The 25,510-nt window shown below is 38.2% G+C and overlaps 1 protein-coding gene across 1 annotated transcript in view; it reads right to left on the reverse strand.

Moving 5' to 3' along the window:
* Nucleotides 1-25,510, reverse strand: part of CHN2 (chimerin 2) — a 158,472-nt gene that overhangs the window by 70,708 nt on the left and 62,254 nt on the right. The window contains exons 2-3 of the mRNA XM_063409731.1: nucleotides 21,950-21,988; nucleotides 14,536-14,591 (exon numbers count right to left, since the gene is read on the reverse strand). Coding sequence (XP_063265801.1) covers nucleotides 14,536-14,591; nucleotides 21,950-21,988 — 95 coding nt within the window. The remainder of the gene's footprint in view (nucleotides 1-14,535; nucleotides 14,592-21,949; nucleotides 21,989-25,510) is intronic.

The following is a 25,510-nucleotide window of genomic DNA, read 5'->3' on the forward strand; positions in this document are numbered from 1 at the left end:
GCCCGGGCAGGGATCGCTCATTGATGCCCGGGGATCATTAACGCCCAGGGATCGTTCATTATCGCCCAGGGATCGTTCACGCCCGGAGCTGGGCTCAGGCGCATCCGCATCTGCAGAAAGGGCCGCCCCTCTCCAGCTACAGAGCATAGCAGGAGTGTCACCTCCGCGGGCTGCAGCTTCAGGCAGTGCCTTCGTACAGCAAGCGTGACAGAACCTCATCTAAGACACACATAAAGCCTCCAAACTGCTGAAGAAGATGAAGTGAGCTCTGTATATCTCAATGAAGATGTCTATATCGGTGGAATGACTGCTCCATACGTGCTAACACATGTACGACAAAGTGCAGTTTCAAGAGTGTTTCTTTAGCATAAAACACATTTAGTGATTTTTCCCTCAATTTCTCTGACTGGAAACAAGTGCTTTTGTTCTTGTTTTCATGAATTCTTATTATTTCGCTCATAAAAACTTTAAATTGGCAAAGGTTTTCTTTTTACTTTTTTTCTGAATAGCAAATGCATAACTGTCACATTTTTGATTCAATAATCCACACGCCAAGCACTGAGGAGAAGCAGCTGACTTTCTACCCTGCAGTCACTAGGGCTACAACACAGCACAAGATGAACAAAAGTCTGTACAAGATAATGAGAATCTTCAATGGAAGACCTATGGGAGTTCAATCAAGTCCTTACTGTGCTTCTTTCCCAGCTCGGCATTTCTTTTCTAGCACGGCACTAACAATAGCAGTATCATACCCTTGGAACTCTTGCTCAAGAATAATACCTTGATACAAACATTTCTGAGCTCTGAGGGGCAGGAAAAAGAGAGAAAAGAAAATACAGAAGTGAAGAGAGAACAAAATCAAAGGAATTGCCAAGTGCAGGTGCTGTGCTTCTATATGCACATGTGGGAACTTAGAGAAGAAAGTGCATGAATTCGATTTAACTTTCTATTTTTAAGTAAAAAAATAATGTCAAGAAAAGACATATTACCTCTGAAAGGAGGTTGTTCATATATTCATCTTCAATAGCACTATATGACTATTATCTTGGAACTGTGCAGCCTGCTTGTCATCCTTATACACCTTAATAACCCTCAAAAGCATAGATTTAGCTGGCAACTCAATTAAAAAGTGGATATCAGAGGCTGGATCACGTAAGACCACCACATGCAATCTTCCCTTTCATGGAAACAAAGGCTACTCAGTACACTGAAAATTGCCAAATAAAACCATTAGACAAAAGAAGTAAAGCATGACTTTCATTTAGCAGACAGAATCTGCTTCTATTTTAAAATACTGATTTTACCTTGATTGCATTTATAAACCCCAACACTTTCAATGTACCTCAGAAAAATGAAAGAGTTACTCAGACCCACCTTCGAAATCAGCTTTAAGCACAGGTTCCCCCATGTTTGTATACATATGTAACTGTATATATATAAAGTATAAAAGCAACCTGGAAATAACTCCTTGAACAAAGAGAGGCACATTTTTTCATCCTTCTCACACTATTCATGCAAAAATACAAACTTTTCTGTGAAATTTTTATCATTTGACTAGAAACTTACTGAACCACCCTGGATAATGTGATTTCCACTCTCCCTGCCGTTCATGAGCTGAAAGATTTGCTCTACTGAGAATCCACACAAAGCCTCTCTACTTCTCTCTTCTTCCTCCTATTCCATAGAACAGAAACCTTCACTCCAACATCTTTTAGCATTCATGTGTCTAAAATCACCACAATTTCAGTATTTGGCTTTAGACAGGAAAGATGTCATAGTATTTCCTGAAATGAAGCTCCTGGTCTGTCAGATCATCCAGGTGCCTCAGAACCTAAAAATCCCCTCTTGTGCTTACTGCAACCTTTACCCTGAAGTAATAATTTCTGTCCTAATCAAATTTACCACTAGGAACAAACACAAGGAAACAAAGTTAAAGCAAGATAAAAGATCAAAAATAACATCAGGGTCTCTACATCAAAACCAGAATGTTGGACTGAACTTGGAAATAAACCAAAAGCCTGCACAATTGATGAAGCAGAGGCTTAAAAATATCAAAGGAGCCAGTAGGTCTGTTTTGTGCCAACTGCAGACTCTGTAAAACTTCAAGGGAAATTCTATATATTCCAGAAGGCAAAGGTGACTGAAATTCAGTTGGGAATAGCTTTCCCTCTCCTGTTATAAATGGGCTTGCACACACAAAGTCAAGCAGATCCACCTGAAAGAACTCTCAGCAGCGGAAAGAGCAGAAAATCCACAGGTAGGGAAGTGACTGTTTCCTGGTGGTAGGAGCCCAGAACAATCAGCCCTGTTCTGAGGACACATACATTTAGGGTTTTTTGCATAGGTAATGCCCATGAAGAACACTTTCATCACTTTCAGTATAGTCCTCACAATTTCCTTGCTGAAAAAAGAGCCACCTCTCCTAGGCAACCAGTTGGCTCTAATGCATAACTGCCATGACATGGAGAGAGGGGAGAAATCAGAGGGCTTGAATCATTTATGGATTCTTACACTAACAGACCAAAACAAAGTACAAAAATGAGGAAAATTACATAAGGCAAATTACAGCTCTTCACTAGTGAAAATGCATTTTGCCTTGGAGAGCATCACAGCTTGCTTTTACTTCCCCCATACATAAGATAAATGAAATGGTTTCTCCTTCTCCACTAAAAGTATGTGGCAGCTTTCAATTCAAATGTGAAATGATAATTTTTTGGCTTAGAAAAAGGCATTATTGCCAATTTCAAACCAAAAATATTCTTCCAGAGCAGGCTGTTGTTCCAAAAACCATGGGGAATATGCTGAAAACCATTAATGAAATTCATAGTTGTACAAATTGTGAAACACCAGTGAATGCCAAAATAGTTAAAACTCATGTCACATTGATCAGGAAATAAGATGTACGGTAAAACAACCTAAATCACTACTAATCCAGTAATCTTACAAAGCCAGCAACATTCAGTGACATCTAATCTTGATGCATGCTGAAAGAGAAATGAAACCCTGCACAGCTCTCCTGGCACTCTACAAAGGCCTTTGGAAGTTCATGTTTGAGAGACTCTGCATACTCCAGCCTTGACTCCCAGCCTGCCAAACCTGATTGCCTCTCCCCACCCCCAAAACCCCCTTACTTGTTCACAGTCTAATTTTTTACAATGTTACAGCACACCCCTCAAGGTTGTACTTGGATTGGATGTCAACACTAAGAAGAAAATAAGCCTTCTTAAAATGAACTAGCTATCTGAGCTCATTCAATATATAATGTTTACATAATTTTGAAGTTTACTGAATTTCAATGCACTGGGATTTGTGGCTCCTCTTCTGGCCAGGATGGTTTAGCCCTAGCATGACATACTCCCACTAATGTACAGATTATTGTATTAAAATACCACACCACTCTGCAAGATAGCTCATCACAAAACTACTGGGAATCATGCAGGCAGGAGGTGAGCATCCCCATATGTGACAGATTTTCATCGCAAGCATTGACATCCGAGCCACACTGCACTCAAGATTTCAAGGTACTCTGAAGAATTCTTTCTGCGTAAGTACTACCACAGAAGAAATAGAATAACTCTAATTTCAGAAAAATTTAATTTCTCTTCAGCTTCATTGCACAAGACATATTTCCTTATCCAGTGGCCAGAGCTGAAATCTAGATATGCTGGAATGAAAGTTTAGAAATCCCCCTAGGACAGCAATTCTCTAAGTCATAAGGACCAGCACAGTATAACATTGTGTATTGTGGACCCATTTCAAACACTACCTTAATACATCCATGATGAGAATATAAAAGGGAAAGGGAAACAATAAGGTGGGTAGCTGCACCTGATTCTCTGTTCTTCAAAATACAGAAAGAATAGAGAAACAAGATCCATGAGTTAATAATGCTGGTGTGTTTACTCAGGGCAGGCAGTGAGGCATTTTCCCAAAGGAAGTTTAATCTGATATATTTTCTGTTTGGAACAATCCTAATTATTTTTCAGTAACTCTGGTTGACTGGATATAAATATGTTTTTCAGCTCAGTTTGACATAAAGAGAAATAGAAGGGTTGGAAGAGAAGCTTTTAAGACAAACGCAGTAAAAAAACAGACTGTAAAGAAAAGTTTATTGTCTGCATTGTTCAGCTTTTGGCAGATTTATCATAAGCCCACTGCAAACTTTATACCTACAATCAACAACCAAAGCGGATTAAGGGAAATTGTAAGCCCCCATTAAATGGAAAGAAGGAAACCTATGCTGTATTTCTTTACTCCTATAAAACCTTTTTTTGTCTCTGCATGTTTTAAAGGAAGAACTCTACTTTGATCAATTAGAGTGTCTAAAATTCTCTCCAAACAGGACAAATTATTTCACACCAATGATTCTTAAACAATTTGAGAGAACATTCTTTTGGGAAGGAAATATTTCTCTTTTTTCCTTTTACTTGTTAACCGTTATTTATTTATTTATTGTTACTATATTGTATTATATTTTTATTTATTTATGCATTATTATAATTCTTTTTATATTATATATTTGTATATTTATTTATATTATCGGGCTCTCTGGCACCACGTTTTCAAAGAGAAACAACTCCTGGTTTTGCAAAATGTTTCACACCACAGAACCTGTTGCTAATTTTGTCAGAAGGAATAGCAGTGACACAACATCTCTAGTCCCCAGCCAAGGACAGGCCAGTCATGGAACTTACAGTGCACCTATATAATTAAAAGATGTTTTTCTCCCTTAAGATTTTCAGACAATGTCATGTGTAACTTCCTGAGTATGTTGCTGTACTTTGATTGTGTGGTGAGCGAGGAGCAAAGGCAGTTCTCAGAAAGAAACCAGCCCAAGTCCCCAGAACATATTCCACCTGCCCTGCCCATGTGCCAGAAACTGTCCAGAGAGAAAGGTGACATGAATGGTTTGAAAGTGTGCATCTCCTTTCATCAGTCAGTCACAGAGCCACGGAGATGCCAGCATTATGGCCACCTGAGGGATGCACACTTAGCCACAGACAGCAAGGGATTACAGTGCCTCCAAGAAAGTAGCTGGGAGCAAGATGTCAAATCCATTCAAAACACCAGAGGGCCAAGGACTAGACAATCTCTGCAGGAAAGGATCCTGCCATTGTTACAGATCAATAAATGAACGTGCATCACTGGATGCTGTCTGTAGCAAAAACTGCCAAGCCCAGAATGTCATACTGAGCTACAAACCCAAGAATGCAGCTGACAAGACACCTTAGAACCACCCTCTCCATGCAATGTCCACTCTGGATGGAATACTGACTGTGGGTTCGGCAGCACATCTCAAGAAGGACTGGAGCAAATGAACGGAGTGAGCAGGGATTCAGCAGCCATGAAAGGACATGAAAGAAGATTGGCCTAAAGCACAGAAGACAGAGAGGGGCTGTAGCAGATAGGTACAAAGACAGCTGCTTTCCAGAGGAAATAAATTTGTTGTCTGTGCGTTGACTAGATGTGACAAGAAGAAATAGGCTTAAACTCCTAAAAAACAAGACTGAACTTTAAAAAATATTAAAAATAATTAAACACTAACTAAATAAGCAGAGGCAGTCAAGAAATCCTCATGAAGCCTTTTCCAAGGTTTTAAGAAATGGATATGCAAACATATCTTCTTGACACAGGGATGACATCTTGAGTTTCTTCTGGCCACAAGATAGCACAGTCCAGCCTATTTCTCATCTCTGCCTGGGCTGTTCTCAGAAGATAGGGATAAGCAAGCAGCAGACTTGAACTGGCTGTAAAAATCACATACAAAAGAACAATAACACTCTGCCCACCTCCATGAGGCTCTCAGGAGAGAAGGCAGCACAGAGAAGGCAATGCACCAAGAGAACTGTTCTGGAGGAGAAAGTCAAGCCTCCAAGTGATAAACTTGTCACCACTTAACTAAATAACAGAAGCCAGTTTAAATCCATCATCATTATAAGGAAGTGCCAAATTGTGTTTGGTATCTTCTAACAAAATAATTCTGTGGAAAAATTTAGAGTGCCAGCGAGAAGGTAGGAGTGTTCTTCACCACTAGAAGGAATGTAAAATAATATGAGACAAAAGTGAAGTGCACAAAGAATGCTTTTATTAACTGCTGCTCAAAGCTGCACATCTCTGCTCCGATGGCATGCTGCAACCTACAGAGAAGGTAAAATGCGTAATGACTCTTTTGCAGAAGGATAACACATGGCAAAGAAACACAGGAAGCTCCGCAGATGTGACTGTTACTGTGGCACTTACTGCAGGTTGATTTCCACTCAGTCAAGGTTATTTTTTACCATTTTTAAAGACAAATTATGTTCTAATAATTTAATTCACTTGTTTACTTACCTGCTTGTACCAAACTTTCAAAAGAGCTGCTTTAAGCCAGCCTTTCTGAGGGTATTTTTAAATCAGGTTTGTTTTGCTTCTGTGACCTTAAACAAGCTGACCAGAAGCCAATAATCAATACACCAGACAAAACACTATAGACTCCAGAAGGTAACAAAAATCTCTCCCAGCATGGACATCTCTATTGCTACTAAACCATAACATATTTCTGTATATACTCAGCTCTAACAGAAAAGATCATGATTGAGCAGCAAAAGAAAATCCAAATATTTTCTCATGCAGTAAAGAAAATAATGGTCCCTTGAACATGAGCTAAAATAAAACGAAATAAATCTTAATCAAGAAGGCTGCTGCTAAACAGTCAGGGGAGACAGGTTCAGGTTCAAACAATTTCAAGAGCAAAAGCAGAAGTCATCTGTTTTGTTATGCAGCTTCCAGTCACTCAGTAAGGGCATCATTAAATGTAAAAGGAATATCGATGTTACCCTGAATGCAGGATGAAAAATTTGAATATAGCATTTAAACTATGCTCCTTTTTTTCAAGAATGATCTGTTGAGTCATTTAAATGGGAAGAAAAATATCCCCAGCAGCAGCAGATAAATGCAGTAAGCCACATCAATGCTCTGGATCCTTCTGTAACAACTGAGAAGCACTAAAACATTCCTATGACACATGCCACAGCAGTCCACAGCTCCAAAAAGATGTGTGTAACTGACTGATTTGATCATCCTTGTCTTCAGTTACACACACAGCAAATATAGGAAGGAAGACAGATGTGCAAAGTTTCTATATTTATTCGTATTAGGAAATACAAATTCATCAGTTGCTCAATACTCTGAGTTCCTGGTTTTGACTGGGATAGAATTAATTTTCTTCACAGTGGCTGGTATGAGGCAGTGTTTTGGATTTGTGCTGAACACAGAGTTGATAACACAGAGAATTATTTTTACTGTTGAGCAGGCTTTACGCAGAGCCAAGGCTTTTTCTGCTGTCCGTGGTGCCATGCTGGTGAGGAGCTGGGGTGCATGGGAAACTGGGAGAAAACACAGCTGGGACAGCTGATCCCAACTGACCAAAGGCATGTTTCAGACCATGAGACATCACGCTCAGTACATAAAGTGAGGAGAAGAAGGAGGTAGGGGGGAACATTTGGGGTGATGGTGTTTGTCTTCCCAAGTACCTGTTACACCTGATGGGGCCCTGCTCTCCTGGGCATGGCTGAACACCTGCCTGCCCTTGGAGAGTGGTGAATTAATTCCTTGTTTTGCTTTGCTTGTGTGTGCAGCTCCTGCTTTCCCTATTAAACTATCTTTATCTGAACCCATGAGCTTTCTACTTCTTATTACTCTGATTCTTTCCCAAATCCCACCGGTGGGGCACTGATGAGCTGCTGTGTGGGGCTTGGCTGCTGGCTGGGGTTAAACCAGGACAGTTCCTCATCCTGAAACTTGAAAAAAGATACCAGACACAAAGTCAGAGAGCAGAGACAGCAAGACCCCCTTCTCCAGACACAAGAAATACTGGCCTGAATTGGAACAGGTATGTAAACATGTACAAGCACGTAGCTTTTTCACCTACATGTAGGCTTATTGATAAATTTTATCTAGGTTAAGATATGAAAGAGGCTTTCATTTATTTTGGCTTGAAAGCTTCTTATATTCAACACCATGTCTAAATAAAAAGAACCTGCTTAAAAGAGGGATATGTAACAACGATAAAAGGAAAGAAAAATCTAGGAGAATAACAAAAACCACAGACACACACATGCATCAGGCACTTCCAAGGAGAGATGGAAGGGAGCATGAAACTGAAAAGATTTCGAGCAAACCCAGAGGGATAATTAGCGTATTCATCAGTCCATAAAGACAGCTACCTACAGTTTGTGCTCATCAAACAAGTCAGAGCTTACCATCATGTCTTGCAAAAAGATGGTTTTAACTTTTCCATTTCACAGTGATCAATGAACGCACCGACTGTATTCCTCTGATGAAGATGAACACTAGTCTAATTTGCAAATCATAACCTAGACCATCAGTAAATTGAAACTGAAGAAAATCAAGTGCAACAGATAAACCTCTTCTAGTTTTGTTTAGCTGTAACTACTTTAATGAAATATTTACTATCATGCCTGCAGAATAATTAGGAAGCTTTCTCCTCTGTTCAGTAGTCAATAGACTGTTAAAATGAGAATTATGTGGCTTCATCTGAGTGCTCCACCACCTCACTGTTGCAGCAGAGAGACTGCAAGACTTAGGGACTCTAGGAGAGATGAGATTTCCTGTCAGTCACTGAAATGCCTTGGATAAAAGCACCAGCAAGTTTCTCTGCTATGATGAATACAAGGGAATTTTGGGCAAGCAATACTCCAGCCTCCCTTCTTTCTTTTCCTTCAGCTGCAAACCACAGGCATTCTGTGAGGCAAAATTCACTATGGAGATTCTACAGAAAAATGACATTTTTCTGTAAAATTTTAAACCCACAATTTAAATTTATGTAGAAAAACCTGCAGGTAGCCAGTTTAGAGGGAAGCTGGATACAAAGTATTTTGACATTCCACAGGCCCTCTGCACCAGTTAAACTGACCCTTCCTGGCCTTCAACTATTCTCAGCCACCACCAGTGCAGCCAGGCTTCCCACTTCCTTGCTATGGGTTTCAGCTGAAGAATTTTCCTCCTTTTGTCATTGTCTATTCAAACCTGCTCTTTAGCTTCTTCTGCCCACAGACTACTGCTGTGTCCTCTTTGATTCTATCATAAAGAGGATTATAAAAACACAATTAAAGCATCAGCAATATTTTAAGGATTTGAAAATATAGGCTTCATTAAGTCTTATATGTACAAACATTTTCATTAACAAAAACAGTTTTCAGCACTATTCTGCTCATTTTCACTTAATTGCTGGCTAATGGGGTCTCTTGGTGTGTCACTGTGTGTGTTCTGAGGTTTCTTTCCAAGAGAAAGATAATATAATATTCTGAATTATCTCAGATAAGCTCTCAGGACTGACAGTAAAAGACACCTCATGGCAGTGTCTGACTTTTTGCAGTAGAGTGATTTGAACAAGTGCCATGAAAATTCCCATTTACTCCCATTATTTACCACCAATTTTACGGCCAATTTCAATGCCCTATTACAGCCCTCTAGTACTTTACCACAGTATAGAAATTGTTCTTAGAGAGATGAGGGCAGAGGCAAAGAGGAAATATTCAGCTTGTAAAGGTCACTAAGTGAGCAGAATAAGGGAATTCGTGGAAGACTTATTGTAAGGATTAAATACTTATTATCCAGTCAGATAAACTATTCAAATATCTTACTAAGGCTGAATTTTACCAACCTTGCTCAAGCTGTCTTAATCACAATCTTTTCCTAATGTACAAATATAAAGTATTGTTGTATCTGAAAGAAGGACTGATAAAAGTAACAAGTGTTTTTAATATTGTAGTTGTTTAAATGAGACTCTTCCAATTGCATTGTTCTCAGCTTGAATCCCATGCTTCAGAAGAAACCTTGGGGAGAACTGAGCAAAGAGTAATTTGCAACAGTTCAGTTTTGGATATGTGCAATAATCCTGTATATTTGCAGCTGGTAATGCACAAGATGGCAACAGCTTTAGAGACCTGCTAGTGACCATTTCAACAGCTTTGCTCTATGAAATGCCATTATCTATACACTTGTTTTGATAAATCTAATGGATACCCAGAGGGTCAAAACAGTTTCTGACCCTCTGGATGGTCAAAGACTCTCAGCAGTGTACTCTAATATGCCATCATTATTTTAATCTCTTACAATGACTTAAGCAAAAAGAAAAAGGATTTTTTTCAGAGAAGAGTCTCCCTTTTGTAATCGTATTTGTTTTTAGTCAAGAAACCATAATTTTTATGCTGTAATAGCAGAAACAATAATCTCTATTGCTTCTGACACAACCTATTTGGAATTCAGAACGACAAGAAAGGCAATTAACTGACATTTTTCTACATAATAATATAAGTTAGGGCTCTAAGGCTTTGTCTACACTAGGGAAATTTAGACAAGTTTCTCAGTGTTGCTGACACTGGTTTGGCCAAGACACTGTTAGGAATGTGAAAGGTCTAATGCAGACAAATTCACCAGCCTCAAAAATTGCTATCAGCAATTAAGGATTTCTTGGAACAGAATGGGAATACCATTCACAGGTATGAATATTCCTACAAAAATAATCCAAGAACTCGTGAGTAAGACTCGTTCCTTCTTCAAAAATGATTTTGAATGTGCCTATTGTTTAACCAAAAATAGTCCAAAGTAATGTCACCATGCTTCCTTAATTCTTTTACTTTGTTAAAGCCTCCATTTTTAAAAGATATTTTAACTTTGAATAATCTACTCTTGAAATACTTCTTAAAATTAAGAATTGTTTGACATGTTCCTTTTGAATAGAACAAAGAAGTTGAAAGCTTGAGTTCTTTTCTGAGGATGTAATTTTTTCCTAAGCATTTCTGCAGAATAAACCCTAAAAGACACCTTATAATATGACTTCCTCACAACATGGATCAGGTTCTTTGGTGCCTACCACCACGCCACTCAGTGTTTAAAAGCTACTCCTCCACCTGAACAGAGCTTTTAAATGGAACTTTTTGTATTTAAAAGCTAAATCATTAAAACACTGCTGGAAGGAATATGGTTACAAATGAGGATATTGGCAGAAATCCAATGTTATTGGGAAGGTAGGATATTCACCCTCGTCTGCTGCCAGTGGTGATTAATTAAAAGATGTTGGATACCTGAAGCCCGAATTGTTCATTCAATGAGACTCCCATTGCAGGAATGACCTGCTTTTGCTGACAAGATATTTATGCAACCAAAAGAAGAAAAGGCAAGTCACAATAGCAAAGCTCAAAGAGACAAAGAGACAAAGATATAAAGGTTCATGTTTTATTTACAGTCACAGTTTTTAGTCTGGTGGTTTACATACCAGGAGAGGTGATTTCTGTCTCCACAGTATAGTTTATCTAGAAATCTGCACAAATTAGATGGTAGAACTGCAGAGATCTGAGGCTAAGACCCTTGTGACTATGGAGCAACAGAGAGATAATGGAAGAACAAATGAACACAGAGAATGTGAAAATGACAATGGAAAAGATGGAATGATCTAAAAATGCTAAATGATGAAAGAAAAAAACTTACAATCCTTGTTTATGTGTTGTTACTACAGATTCGTTTTGCAGCAGATGCTTTAATTTCCTTGAAAAAATTGTAGAATTTCCCAATTTTGAAAGATATCTTCCCACAAGCATGAAGGATTTAATATTATTTGCAATTTTTAGATTTGTTTGAATTAGTTTGAATACTAAATTACACATGGAAATACCCTCAGCAAAGTCCACTTCTTATGACATGCACATGCAGAGGCAAATTTTTTGTTTCAGCCCCACATCCTGCTGACACCTTCTCTCCAGATACTGGATAAGCATCATTTAGTTGTGTACTAAATAATTATCATGTTTCTAATCAATATATTTTTACAAACAACACAAAATTGGATTTTGAGATCTTTCTACGTAACTGGCAAACACAGTATTAATAAAACACCATCTTTAGTGAAGCAAGCCTGTAAAATCATCAGATGGCACTGAAATCAAACTAGACTTGAGAAAAACAACCCCAAAACACCCCCCTTACAGACTGTGTGCTAAAAAATAGGTAATAGGTGCCATAGGAACAGAGTCCTGAATCTCCCCTCTAAAATAATGTGATGCTCTATAAAACCACTGTGTAGTTCTACTTTATAATATAACTGGTAATATGAACCACATATTTGTGTATGTTGCCATCTTCTAGGTATAAGGACATCTCATCTGCCCTACCTCCCCAACTATATGCAAAATAATGCACATCAGCAATGTCACAGTGAGTTTTTGGCTCTTGGATCAGAGAGTCTGTGTTTCTGGCAAACAGGCTGTGAGCACATACAATTGAGCTACACAAATTTCAAGATCCAAGTAACAAGAACCAAAGATCATATTTGTGGAAATTCATACTGCTTTATATACCAACCCCTAAATAAAATCTCTGTATTTTCAGCTGGTTTACTAACTTAAAAATCCAAACAACTCAAAATAGGACCCTGCAGTCTATGAAGTGAGCAACTGAAAATGGTTCATTAGTTAGAAGCAAACCCAGGCTACGTGAAACAGACATCTTTTGTTTTTTATGTTCTACTTTGTCAGTTATGTATTTATTTAATTAATATGATCTTATCTTCTTTCTGCAAATCTTTGGAAGTGACCTGAATAGGCACTAAATATGTATGGTCTTTAAACCTCAGGTAAAAAGGATAACTTCAGTCATACATAGCATGTTCTTGAGTTCAAGGAAATAAACACAGCACACTGGTAAGGAGTTCACAGCTGCACATTCACAGCTGCCCTTGTGTAAATAACCTTGTTTCTAGAACAAGAATACAATTGCTACACTACTTCAGCTATTTTACCTTGATTCAAATTTTCTCACATGGAGGCAAAATAGAAAATGCTTAAATTTGAGTTAGCATTATATATTTTGGATTAAATGTATACAGATTAACTTGTATTACCACCAAGATGAGTTCATGTTGTAGACATGGTTTTCTAAGAATTCAGTGCTTATTAATCAGGTTTTCTAAAGACAAGTCCTTTCTTGAAGTAGTCTCACTATGAAATAAGTAAAATAGATGAACTATTACATCAAGAAAACAAAGGAATTCCTCTAAGGCTGTGTTGGAAGAAAATGAATTGCTTACCTTATTTTTTTTCCTTAAAAACTTTATATTTTCAACTATACCATGACTAGTTTGGTATGTGTTATGTGATATTAATTCAGTAAAACCCTTACTGTCCTCTCCTTTAAAGAGTACCAGCCACAGAGAGTTAACTGTCCTTTGGTTTGCATGAGGATTTCAGAGAGGAAGGTCTTGATAAAGCCTGTCAGCACATGTGCAGTGAAGTCCCAGAGGGCTAGCACACACTTCTTCTCCCCAGGCTTTGTCTTTGACAGGGAGAAAGGACGGCACAAGGGTTCACCCACTCTGGTGCTTTGCTTCTCCTTCTTAGCATCTTATGTATATGTCTTGGGACCATCCCAAACTGACAGGACTTGAAGACTTCCAGACTGAGGCCAGAGCCTGCTCTCCCTGCCCTGTGACTGGCAGAGGGCACTTGAGAGAAAAATGCAGTAGGGTCTTTTAGTTAAGGCTCTGGGTGGGCTCAGGTAAACTGTACTCAATTCCTGGCTTTGCAATGGATTTTCCTCATGAACCCAGGCAAGTACCTGTGCCTTGCTACAAAACCTCCTGCCTCACACAGAAGTGTTTTGAGAGTGAGTGTAAATGTTTGAGAGATGCTAGGACTCTGCTTTCATGGGCACAGTGTGGGAAGCAGGAGAGAGCTCAGGATGATGTCTGGGAGTAGAGCTGTATATCATGCCAATGAGCTGCAGTTTCTGTCTTCCTGCACATCATCTTTTACACCCTGTGCAATCACTTCACGTGTTTAGTATTTCTACTGCTAGTATTACATGTCTATTTGCACAAAATTTGTCCCTGAGATTATAGGAGATAAAGCTATCACAGTTTTTTTGATTGAGCAGAGACATCTACATGTTTTCCATTACTATTATGCCATGCAGGTTGATGAGCTGACATACTAAAGCAAGTAGAAATGGAGAATACAGAAAAAGAAAACACGGGGACAAGATGACTCAGACAAACCTGCATATTTCTAAATATCATATAATCTTCAAAGTCTCTGTGAGAGAACAGAGCTCTCTGGCTATCATTTCAGTATTTTAACTTGAACACAGTACTTAGCAGGAAGCATTCCACAAGCTGAAGCTATGTGTATCATGTTGAAACACCACACAGACGTTATTGTGCAGAGGCAGGAAGAAAAATACACCTTCATTTTGACAAGGAAACTCAAAACTTTAGGCAGTACACAGAAAAGCACACTAAACAATGATGGGTAAGTACTTGTCTAATGAAGTTGCTTCTAGCGGTTGAATGAGGCTGCCATTCCTAATTAGGAAATATTATCCAGATTTAATTAATCAACCTTAAGAGAAATGATTATATAAAATAACAGCATAGAAAAGTTAAAGCAAATAACACCCACAGACTGTGAGAAAGAGTTTTTTTGGTAGTCATATGCTGCTGACAATTCATCAGTTATAACAAGGTAGAGCAAAAGAACTGACCTCCCGAGGACAGATGATTCTCTTGGGACGTGGTGCCTCTTGTTGCAATTGATACACTGTCAAAGACAAATATGTACAGATCATTAGAAGATGGCAACATACACAAACTTTTATTCAGATGAGTCTTTTTAGCCAGGGGCTGCAGAGAAAAATGCAAATGTAAGGACGATGACTGCAAAATGAGGTATTTCAGTGTGTCTAAGTCATTTACATGAAAATTGGCTGTTGACCGGCAAAGTAACTCATGTGATCAATGCTTTAACTGTTAGAAATATTATCTTTTTGTACTGGTTTTTACATTTCTGTACCAGGGAAGACTAGCCAGAAAGGTCTGTCTCAGAATAAAATCCCACTTTTGCATATACCATGCTGTAACAACCCAAGAACATTGTTTACCAGTAACACCAGCAGTTTTTTGGACAGGCCAAGATAAAGTTCAATAACTTTGAATGGGTTCATCACAATCTCATAATTTATTTCAAGATATGCTGGCAATTACTGAGGAGCAAGCAAACATTCCTTTCAGAGCAATTATGCCCTATTCAAATGGCCCTGGATCAATTTTGCAAATCTTCTGAGGGCTGCAGGAGAGAGATCTGAGGCTAGGGGTACTTGCTGCCTGGCCCCCAGACCCTTCACTGCATGTATTTAATGAGATCCTCTCCCTCCCTTCCACTCCAGAGTCGTGAGAAGAAGCTGACATGCAATGACAGTAATCAATTCCAGCACAGACAGACTGTCTCTCTGTAACTCCAGTAAAAATCCCAGAGGTTTGGATTGCCTCCCTTGAGAAAGGCCTTCTGTATGCTGACCTTCTTGTATTTGGAGAGATCATGTCGTGTCCATGAATTTTTTTAAAAGACTGAGTTTCCAGGACACATTTATTCACAGTGTTAGTGAAGCTCACAATTATGCCTTGAAAGGTGGGAGACTATGGGAGGAATAGAAATGTCTCTAGGTTTGATAAACACAGAAGCCTTGCTGCAGAAAGTGAATTGAAAAAGTAGGTGTTAGCCCTCAGCACCTTTCCCACCTTCTGCACCTTCTCTTTAAATGCGGCCAGGAGCAATGAAATCTGGGAAGTGTGGAAATACTCAGCCTGCACCCAGATTTGTCACACAGACTCAGTGAGACGAAAAAGCTTTGGGGGTCCTCCTTTCTGCTCATGTCAAAGTGGAAAAACCCATAACCTCTTTTTAACCCATCCAACCTTCATCCCTGGTTCCTTGGAGAGGCATGGAAAGACAGTTCATAATTTCTTATATTCCCTACCAATTTTAATGCTGGATGTGATCCAGCTCTAAATTTCTGCTTTGGATTTACTCAGCATCATTTAGCACTGTCAGATCTCCTGCTACTTTTGCATAAGATTTATGATAACTTGATAATATTTTGATGACTCCATCATAAATATGGTCTTTTTTACCTCTTGTAATTATGCGACTAAGACTCAAAGACTTCTACCCTTTTGTAATCTACTCTTTTGTGATCTTGTGTATCTGAATAAAGTGTCAAACAACGCGTGAAAATTTTGTTCAAAAATCACAGATTGTTTTTTAAACCTCTGATTATTCAGGAGCCCAATATTATGATTTTAGAATTAACTTCTAAATGTCTGAAATGAACATAACCACTGATTGAGCAAGTTAATGATGCTTAATACTAAACACATCCAAGAGGAAAATAGCAACTTTTTCCTTCCTCATATTTCCAGTGGAGAGAAGGAACTCTATGGATTCCAAACTAGGCAAGAATATGACTGCTTCTCATTTAAAGTAAATTATCTATTTCCCCAATTAACTAATTTGAATTTTAACTGAAAAAATCATACTTCATAAAAATTCTATTTTTCAATAATCAAATCTCTTAAACATTGACTGACACAGCAAATTAATCTAGTGGAGCTGTTTCTAAGAGAGCTTTGATAAGACTGATGCAAAACAAGTTGGTCTGAAGAACACACAGGAAGCCTATCTTTTGATCTGCTACATTTTTGAGAAATGAAAAAAGCAAAGAGCTCTCTAACATGACCAAAAGGATCTCTAAGGCTGATAACACCAAAGAAGCAATGGTGGAGAGAAGAGTCAGCATTTCACAAAACAAAGGAAGGAATGATTAACAGGAAAGGGCAGATACATACATGAAAGTCCTGAAAACAAACACAAAAAATTGGATGCTTATAGGGTGTAGTGGGATAAATCAGTGTAAGGATTCATGATGAGTGCAAGGAAGACAAATCATCCTAACAACTGTATTTTGAATAGACTGGAAAAGGTTGCTGTCATTCTCAGAGAAAGGTGGATAATTAATCTGCACAATAATATGAATTGAGAAATACATCTGATTTAGAAATACATCAGCAGAGAACATACTAAGGTTATTACTATACAAATAAATAATTACAAATGATATGCTAAATGGTACTGGATGAGAAAATTATCATGCCTAAGCATGATCAAGATTTTTGTGAATGGTGGTAACCACAGAAGATGTCACAAATGGGAAATGGTTTCCTCTGAAAGACAAAAAAATCAGATTTGGCCATATTAACTTTAAACTGATAGTCATTAAACTGACAGAAAGACAAACCAGTGGAGAGAGATACAGAATCATTAGATGGAGGGAGAGAAGACAAATTGGGAACAGAGAAAGGACTGAAAACCACCAGTGGCACTGTGGTGAGGGACAGTGAGCAGCTTAGGGCGAGACAAACAACAAAGAGACAGACAGACAGACAGACGCTCAGCTGCCAAGGATGCCCAGTAAAGACACACAGCAAGGCAAGGGTGGAGAAGGTAAAACAACAGTGAAAGTTCAGTTAAGTGGAAAACAAGGAAGGCAGTATCTCACAGACTAAAGCATTAAGAAGCAAAGCCAGTGTAACCCTAGCAAAAGCTGTGTTTTCCTCTAGAAAGGTCTCTGCTGTTTCTGCTTCAAATGATTGCTGTGAGAGCCTGCTAATGGGCTATGAATAGAGTGCACTATTATGGCTAAGGTGACTTGAGAAAAATGTGCCCTACAGCTAAGTTCCAATGAGCACAGACACCTCATTAAGTGACCTCATTTTCAGAAGTGCTGAACATCCTGCAGCTCTGCCTGATCTCATTATACACTTTTTCCAAAGTGCTGGGCACTCACACTGAGGCTGACATTGCTGAGACCCCAGCACAGACCAGGGGATGGTCAGAGATTCAGAAGGCACACGTCCCTCACCTACTTGCTCAAATGACAAACAATCCTTGACTTTCTGCCTCTCTTTTGTTTTTTCCCATCTCTGAAAATCTTAAAACAATGTATAGGACCATGGTTTAGCGAAACAATAGGAAAACACACTCATTTAATGCAGTGGCAAGCAGTGATTGACATCTGACCCAGTCAATTCCAGCATTTAGAACTGACAGGCAGGTTACAGACAAACCCGCTGTGATCATAGAAAAGATGACACTCAAACATAATGATGCATTATTATTTTAGCCCTGAGAAAATTAACTTTATAAAAAGTCAACTGCATGCAAAAAGAAAATGTATTATTACTGCTCTCAGAGAACTGCATCAGACTGGGAGTGCTTTTTTGTTCAGCATCAGATGCAAATGAAATGCACAGTAATAATACACATTAAATATCTGGCAAAAATGCAGCACTGCAACAAAAAATGCAGTAGCTTCTGTTTGACCCTTCAACATCTTTATCAGTTTCATACTACAGATAGCTTGCCAGAATTCACAGTGTCATAATCACACTGGAACTTACAGTGTTAAAAAAACTTAAATTTATTATTGAATTACTTGAGGAACATTTCTTTGAGATGTAAAGTAGCTGGTTAGAATCTCTCTCTCTCTCTCTTTTGTTCCCATTACAGCATGAGCCTTGTCTCAGGGGATGAAATAGGGAAATTCTACAGAATGTTTTAGGAAGACCTGTCTAATTCCAAAATCCAATCTGCCTAAGAAACATGCAAAAATCAACACTTACTCCTTTTCTGCCAAGGAAGAAGAGCTATAACCCATTTAAACCCATTTCTTCATACCTTTTTTTTTTTTTTCATTCTGCAGTGTGTTAGGACCTCAAGCTTTCTCCTTTAACTTACCTATGATGAGTGTTCAGTGATGCTCCAGCGGAGAGGAAAAATTCCTATTATCCCTTTTATAAAGCAGCAAGGAAACATACCACCTTCTGTCTCAGAATGTTTTGCAGAGTTCCTTAGCTTTACCTCTTCAGCCTCATCTCAGTCAGGCATTTTTTATCCATGTGCTGAGCTAGAACAATATGAGCTGTCCTATTTCTGCAGGATTACTCACATGCTTAATTAGGAACCTAAGTGCTTGGCTGAAACAAAGACTTAATTTCCAACAAAAATGAGTTTTGGACACTGTGCCTATTATTTGATGAAGGACAGAAGGCAGGGAAACTTTGTGAGGAGCTGAAGCATGGCATCAGCTGATGCTCTGTGCCTCGACACTCAGCTTCCCACCAACACTCTGATCTTGAATAATGCAAACAAACATTGAAGTGGCATTGACACATGACTGACTCAGCACATGCCAGTCTCAACAGGGGTAAAAGGAGGAAAAGAGTGGTTTTACAGTCTCATCACAATTCAAGCACATACGTGCTGAGGCTGGAAACCAGCAATGACTATGCTCCTTCAGTCAAATTGCCTACTCCTCCCAAAAAGAAGGTAAGGTGAGCAGATTCTTCTCTAAGAGGACAGTGCAGTACTGGAGCTGATTACCCACAAAGGTGGCAGAGGCTCCACCCTTGCAGGTTTTCAGGACTCAGTTATGTAAAGCCATGGCTGTTCTGCTCTACAGCAAACAATCGGGTGGGAAGCTGCATCAGCTCACCCCACAAGCCCTGCCAACCCACAAAGATTCTCACCTTTCTTTGTTTACTACCTCAGTGATGGTAAAATGGCAAAATACCATTTTCTGTAATACTTCCAACACAAGGCAGACTACAAAAAGAAATCTGCTACTGGAATGATATAAGAAATCTGTTATTTGTTGATCTGCTTCTCAGGTAAAAACACAATCAAACCCACTGCCTAGAAACTTTCCAAACTTTTCCCAGGTTCCTTCCTGTTAAAACAAAAGTATTCTTGCCATTTCTTTTATTGTTTGTGTCCCAGGGCTATCAGAAAAAGTCTGAAAAACTATGTGACCTGTGAAATCTATGTGAAATTCTAACAATTCTTCATGAGCAAGTGAGGATCTTCTGCATTAGAAGTGTCCAAATTTTCTAAATATAGCTGAATCAAATTTGTACATTATGTCAAAACAGTAAGGCTTGAGTTCTGAAAACTGCTGCACTTTGATTAGTATTTGTCCATGGACACGTGCAACGCTGTTTATTTGAATACTTTGTCTGCATAAACAGGAAAATCTGGAGTTTCCTCCTAAGCCTTTGTTTAGAAGCTAGAAGGATTGAAGCCTTGATCTTGATGTCAATAAAAAGCAACCTAGTCACCTAAATTTATCCAGGACATACAATATGAAATCAAAACTGTATGCAAAGTATCTTACTAGTATGTTAGCAAACTTTAAAAGTTACTAAGTAAAATACACTGAAAATCATTGTTAAATAGGCAGTAAACTCAAAGTGTTAAGCATGAAATACATACATTAGTTAAAACTGTCATGAGATAGGACAGCAGATTGAATCATAGACAAACACTATTGCTGGACATAACCTCTATAATTAATTTACCAGATCAGAATTGTTCTTGCTGAGTAAAGAAGCATACATTACCTACCACTGCAAAGAAAAATGTGTATCTGTGGCTAAGCAGTTTCAGCAGTAAATCTTTCTAAACCTAAATTATTTTTCGCAGTTTGGAGCTGTGCAACTTTTTCCAAGATTATTCATGCATGGAGTTTAGACACTCAGGCCCTGATTTTGTCATTACCACAATACTGGCATCCTACATATAGTAGAACAGGAAATTATATATTCATAGACTATTTATCCATTCTGGTTGCATTGGGTTTCTTTTTTTCCACTTAAAAAAAATGTTTCTTTGGACTACATGTAAGCTATCAGATAAAAGTAACCAAACTTTTTCACTGCATGCAGTGATCTGTCTGCTGCACCACTGGGGCAACTAAAAGCAAGCAAGTAAATGTATGTGCTTATTTCCTGATTTTTTAATGAAAACTCACTGCTAAATAGGAATATCTGTCATTTGAAATGCTGGTCTTCTCAGAGTCAATGGGAGCTTTTTCATTGATTTTGAGTAAGCCAGGTTCCTCATTTTAAAAAGATCACTCAACTGTCTGCTTCTTTCCAAATACTCAGCAAAGAATGTCGGAATGATCCAACACTCTTGCTGACTTTTTAGGAAGTTTCTCTTACATGTTCAAAACATTACAAAAACAACAAAGTATCTAGAAGACAGTTTTCTGAGAAGCAAGTTCTGTAATTTAATGGCATATTCAAATTTTGGTTGAAAAAATCCCAGTCCACTCTGGGGCAGAATATCATTCTCAGAGGTAAGACAGAGGTGATGCCTTTGAAGTCAGTAAGACAGTTTAATATGCATATAAGTGAAGTCAACAAGTTTATTCTAGTCTTTAAAATTACACGTGGACTTGCATGTAGCTACTGTGAACACTGTTTTTTTGTTGTTGCATTTTGGTAATGGCACTGTACTGAATTTGCCACAATAAAAGAGATGACTTTTGCTTAGGATAGTTCTAGATCTGAAAATAAAAATAATAAAACAACTCTCTATACCCAAAGCTACACTCTTATTAAAGTTCCAGGAAGGATTTAAAATAAAAAGATCAAATTTAAAGGCCATCCTTAATAAGGGATTTAAAAGCCAATATTTTGTCTTAGATCTGTGCTACTCTATTATATAATACATTTGGAACAAAGCAAAAGAGCATAAAATAGGCACTTCTGCACTGCACTCTATGTAAATGATTTTTCTAAAGGCAGACAGGAAAGTTCAAAGAGCTGATAATGCTGTCTCCAACTTCTAAACCACCACTTCAAAAATCAGCTTCTATTGCTAAGGATCAAAAATATTATTATGTTAAAGTGATTTGGTGACCCATATAAAAAGACAAGTATTCTCCAACCTGACCTTTAGTAAACATACAAAGCATTAACCTCTACCTCTGAAATCCTTCCTGAAAATCTCAGCAGAGAAACCATGAAACCCAGGAGCTGTACACTTGTAAGGCAATGGAAAGAATCTGGCACACATAATCCTGTTGCCCTTCTTCCATGGAAATCCATAAAAGTTCAGGGTTTGCTGCTGTCCCATACTATAATTTGTAAAAGCATCTAGTACATTTATGTCTTTCTTCCAAACAACAACAACAAAAAAACATGCAACAGTATTTTCCTAACAGCCTACCAGACACCTTGGTAAGGCACTAAGATTATTCAAATTGCTTGTATACTCACAGTATGATTTCCATATTGGAGGCTGGTATTCTTCAGCATCTAAAATAGAAACAAAAAGGGAGAAAGAAATCAGTCATTTGGCCACTGGGTCAAACTGTCAGCATGTATTTTTCTGCTGAGAGACCTCTACTTGTCAGCAAAATTCACATTTCTTTCCCAAGAGTGAGGATAGCCTATTTACAGTACAGTTTGCTATGTGAGAGAAGAATACAAATTTCAACCACTTGTGGATGCAATGTGATTTTCCCGAATTATTCAACTGCAAAAAAAAGGATATTTTTTTACCAATCTGCAATACTCGCCAGTATTTTTAAAATAATTAACTGTGCTGGTAACTACATTACTTATTTGCTTTATCTGCCATGATAAACAGATAAATCACTACTGGTTTTCAATCTGGTTTCTAACCCCACTAGTAAGATTTGAAAATGAGCATGAATGAGTAACACTGGGGCTAAAAAGATGCACAGCTCAGGTTGGACTTGGATGCACAGTTTCAATGAGGTCAATTACACTTCTTGAACCCAGTAGCATATGTAACTGGCATATTTTCCATAAGCTGAATCAACAAAAAACAATATGAAAAAGATAGAAAAGGGAAAGACTGCAAAACCTGCTATTTCTACAGATTACATTATTGTAACATTATTGACTAAAGAGTTGGTGTCTTTTGCTAGTGACCATTCCGTGGGGAGTTTTCCAGCTCTCTGCAAGAAAGCCAATTGCTGTAACCTACAGAAATCCTAGCAGAAGCCAAGCTGGAGCAGAAGGAGCAACACCAGCAACAAAGGGTTGGATACCGGGTACTAATTTGGCTCTGAACTATCATGCTGCCAAAAACTTTTAAGTCATTTACCATGGGTATGTCATTAACTTGCCAAAACTGTGCAGGTTAATTAAGGTGTTTGTTATTTACTAAACTTCTACTTAAGTTATGCTAATATAATTCAATTATAGTTGCATAGCTCATGCTCCTTGTCTATTTACACACACACAACTACTTTAAATACATCCCTGCAAAAGTCTGTTTACTAGGAATGTTAATCACTAACTACCATCTGCCACTTTCAGCTCTATTGTTTTTGAAGAGGATAAATCTAGCAACAATCACAGTTAATGTCTGGAATAGCACCCTGCAACAATTTGTAGATATATCGATTGGGAAACCCATCCAGTTTCAGTTTCAACTCAATCCACCTCACAACTTTGACAAAGTTCAAAATGCTCCCAGACTGACAGAGTTACACTATGCTGTGGCAGTCCAAGAGTAATTAGCTTGCAAGTTCATTATGCAGAAGACTTATTTTAAATTATATGAGGCTATTCATGAGACAAATTAAATTTATTCATAAATGAACTGATTTTTTCTCATCTCAATTTATAATAGTATTGTGTCACTCTTTTTTCCCCCATACATCTACTGCTTCACATATAGTTTACCATAACAACATAACATTGTGTATTAAATTCTTCTGTCAATACTTTTGTGGTACTGCAAGAGAATTTCTGAATTTCCTTCCTCACTTACTATATTTTTCCAATAGAAGAAAACACTGAGATAATGCAAATATCTTATCTATTCTTGTGACTTCAGAAAAGGAACTAAGAGGGGAAGAAACAGTGAAAAACCAACAAGTATCAGTTGTTGATTCAGTCTTCCAAATTAATTAAAAAGTGCACAGTAAATTCAACAGTTAAAGCTGAGGTACAAGTAGCCATAAAGTACTTCATTAGCTGGAGACAGACTGCTGGTGAGGAGAAACTGCAGCCAAGACGGAGAATCATCCAGGAGAAAAATCATAAAACAAAACTCCCAATGATTGTGTTTGATTTGTCACAGTTTTGAATCTGTCTTCCCCATAAAGAGTGGACAGAACCACTCCTCAATAGCTAAAATAATTCCAAGAGGCAGAACACTCTGAGGAAACCCATGTGTCACCAGCTCCACATTCACCATTACGAGGTACTGCTACACTCTCTGTGATCCCTTCAGTTGAAATCATGTGCCTAAATCACAGGGAACAAAATGCCATAGTGATCTACTAATAGAGTTTATTGTCAAGCTATCATGCATTCGATGGCATCCATTTGTAGGGAAATAAGGAATAATTACTTTACATACAGCTTGGAGACAAGGGTTGTGGTTGAGGATCAGGGAAAGGTCTAGATAGAAACCCAGATAGAAACCTCTTTCTTTCTGGCAGGAGCCTGCTGCACCCCTGTTTAGACACTCTCATCGTTGTAAAGTCTTAGGACTCCCATCCTGGTTGACTAGATTAGACTGAACTTCAACCATTCTGAAGTCAGAGGTCAAAAGAGGCAAATGCTACCTGAGCAGATTTGATAACTACTACTTGCCCTTTTTGAAATTTTTGTTCTTCTGTGTTTTGTTATTCCTCTGTATTACACAGCAGCTTTACTCCTTAAATTGTGCTCCACTCTACATCACTAGATTTTAAACAGCAGTTCTGGCTCACAGAAGTTACCAATACAAGTTTGGGTGGTTGGCTCAGTCACCACAGGACACCTCAACTCACACAGCTTGTGCCTTCAGTTCTGCACATGGTAATGGTCTCAGCAAGGACAGCAGACCTCAGTTCTGAGCCACGTAGCAAAAATCAGTCAATCAGTCAATCAACCAATTAATCAATCAGACTTGGCACAAATGACAAATGCCCTGCGTCGATGTCTCATGAAATGATATCCCTCATATGAACTTTGACTGTAATGACTATCAAAACTGTGACTGGCAGCGTGGGGAACAGGTTCACTGAGGTACTCTCAGGTGATAAGATAGGGTCTTTCCTATTGCTCTTTTCTTGAAAGGTTCATATTTTTCTACAGTGACTTCTTGTCTAGATTCAGAAAATGTGCCAGCTAAGGTTGAAAGCAGCTGCCAAAGGAGAAACTCAGATCACAAGATGAGTAACAGCTCTGAAAAACCCACCAAAATATCCCAAGGTCATCTGTGACATACTTTTCTGAATGTCAGCATAAGAAAGACTCGCTGTAAAAGAATTACGGAATGTCCAGTTAAGATATTTTTAAAATTCTTTTAAGTCTACCCAAAACTGTATCATAAATTACCTCGGCAAAGCCAGAAAACCTTGGAATATTTACTGCAAAGGCTAGAACTGGCAAAAAAGCTTGAGAGAGACTTCCACAAATAATATTACAGGCAATACTGTTAACTAAAAGCTTTGAAACCTACCAGCTGAGAAAGCGAATATTTATTAAACATAAAAAAGTACTAGAAGTCAGTTGCATGCTAAACAGAAGGGCAAAAGGAATGCAGAATGCTGATCCTTGAACAATGTTACAGTTGTGAGAAGGTTTCTCATAATGCAAAATTGAAAAAAAAAATCTATTGGAGAAAATTGTCAAACCAAAACTAATACTTGGAACTAAAAAATGGGAGTAAGGGAAAAAAAGGTTATTTCTTCACTGTATTTGCTTTACTCTTCACAGAGCAGGGAGGATGAAAATGATCTTAGGAAAAAACACTTTCCTAAAGCTGATGGAGTACTTAAAGCTGAGTAAGTGTAGAAAGACTACAATAAA

The sequence above is a fragment of the Prinia subflava genome, chromosome 1 (assembly GCF_021018805.1).
Source record: "Prinia subflava isolate CZ2003 ecotype Zambia chromosome 1, Cam_Psub_1.2, whole genome shotgun sequence".
Lineage (NCBI taxonomy): Eukaryota > Metazoa > Chordata > Aves > Passeriformes > Cisticolidae > Prinia > Prinia subflava.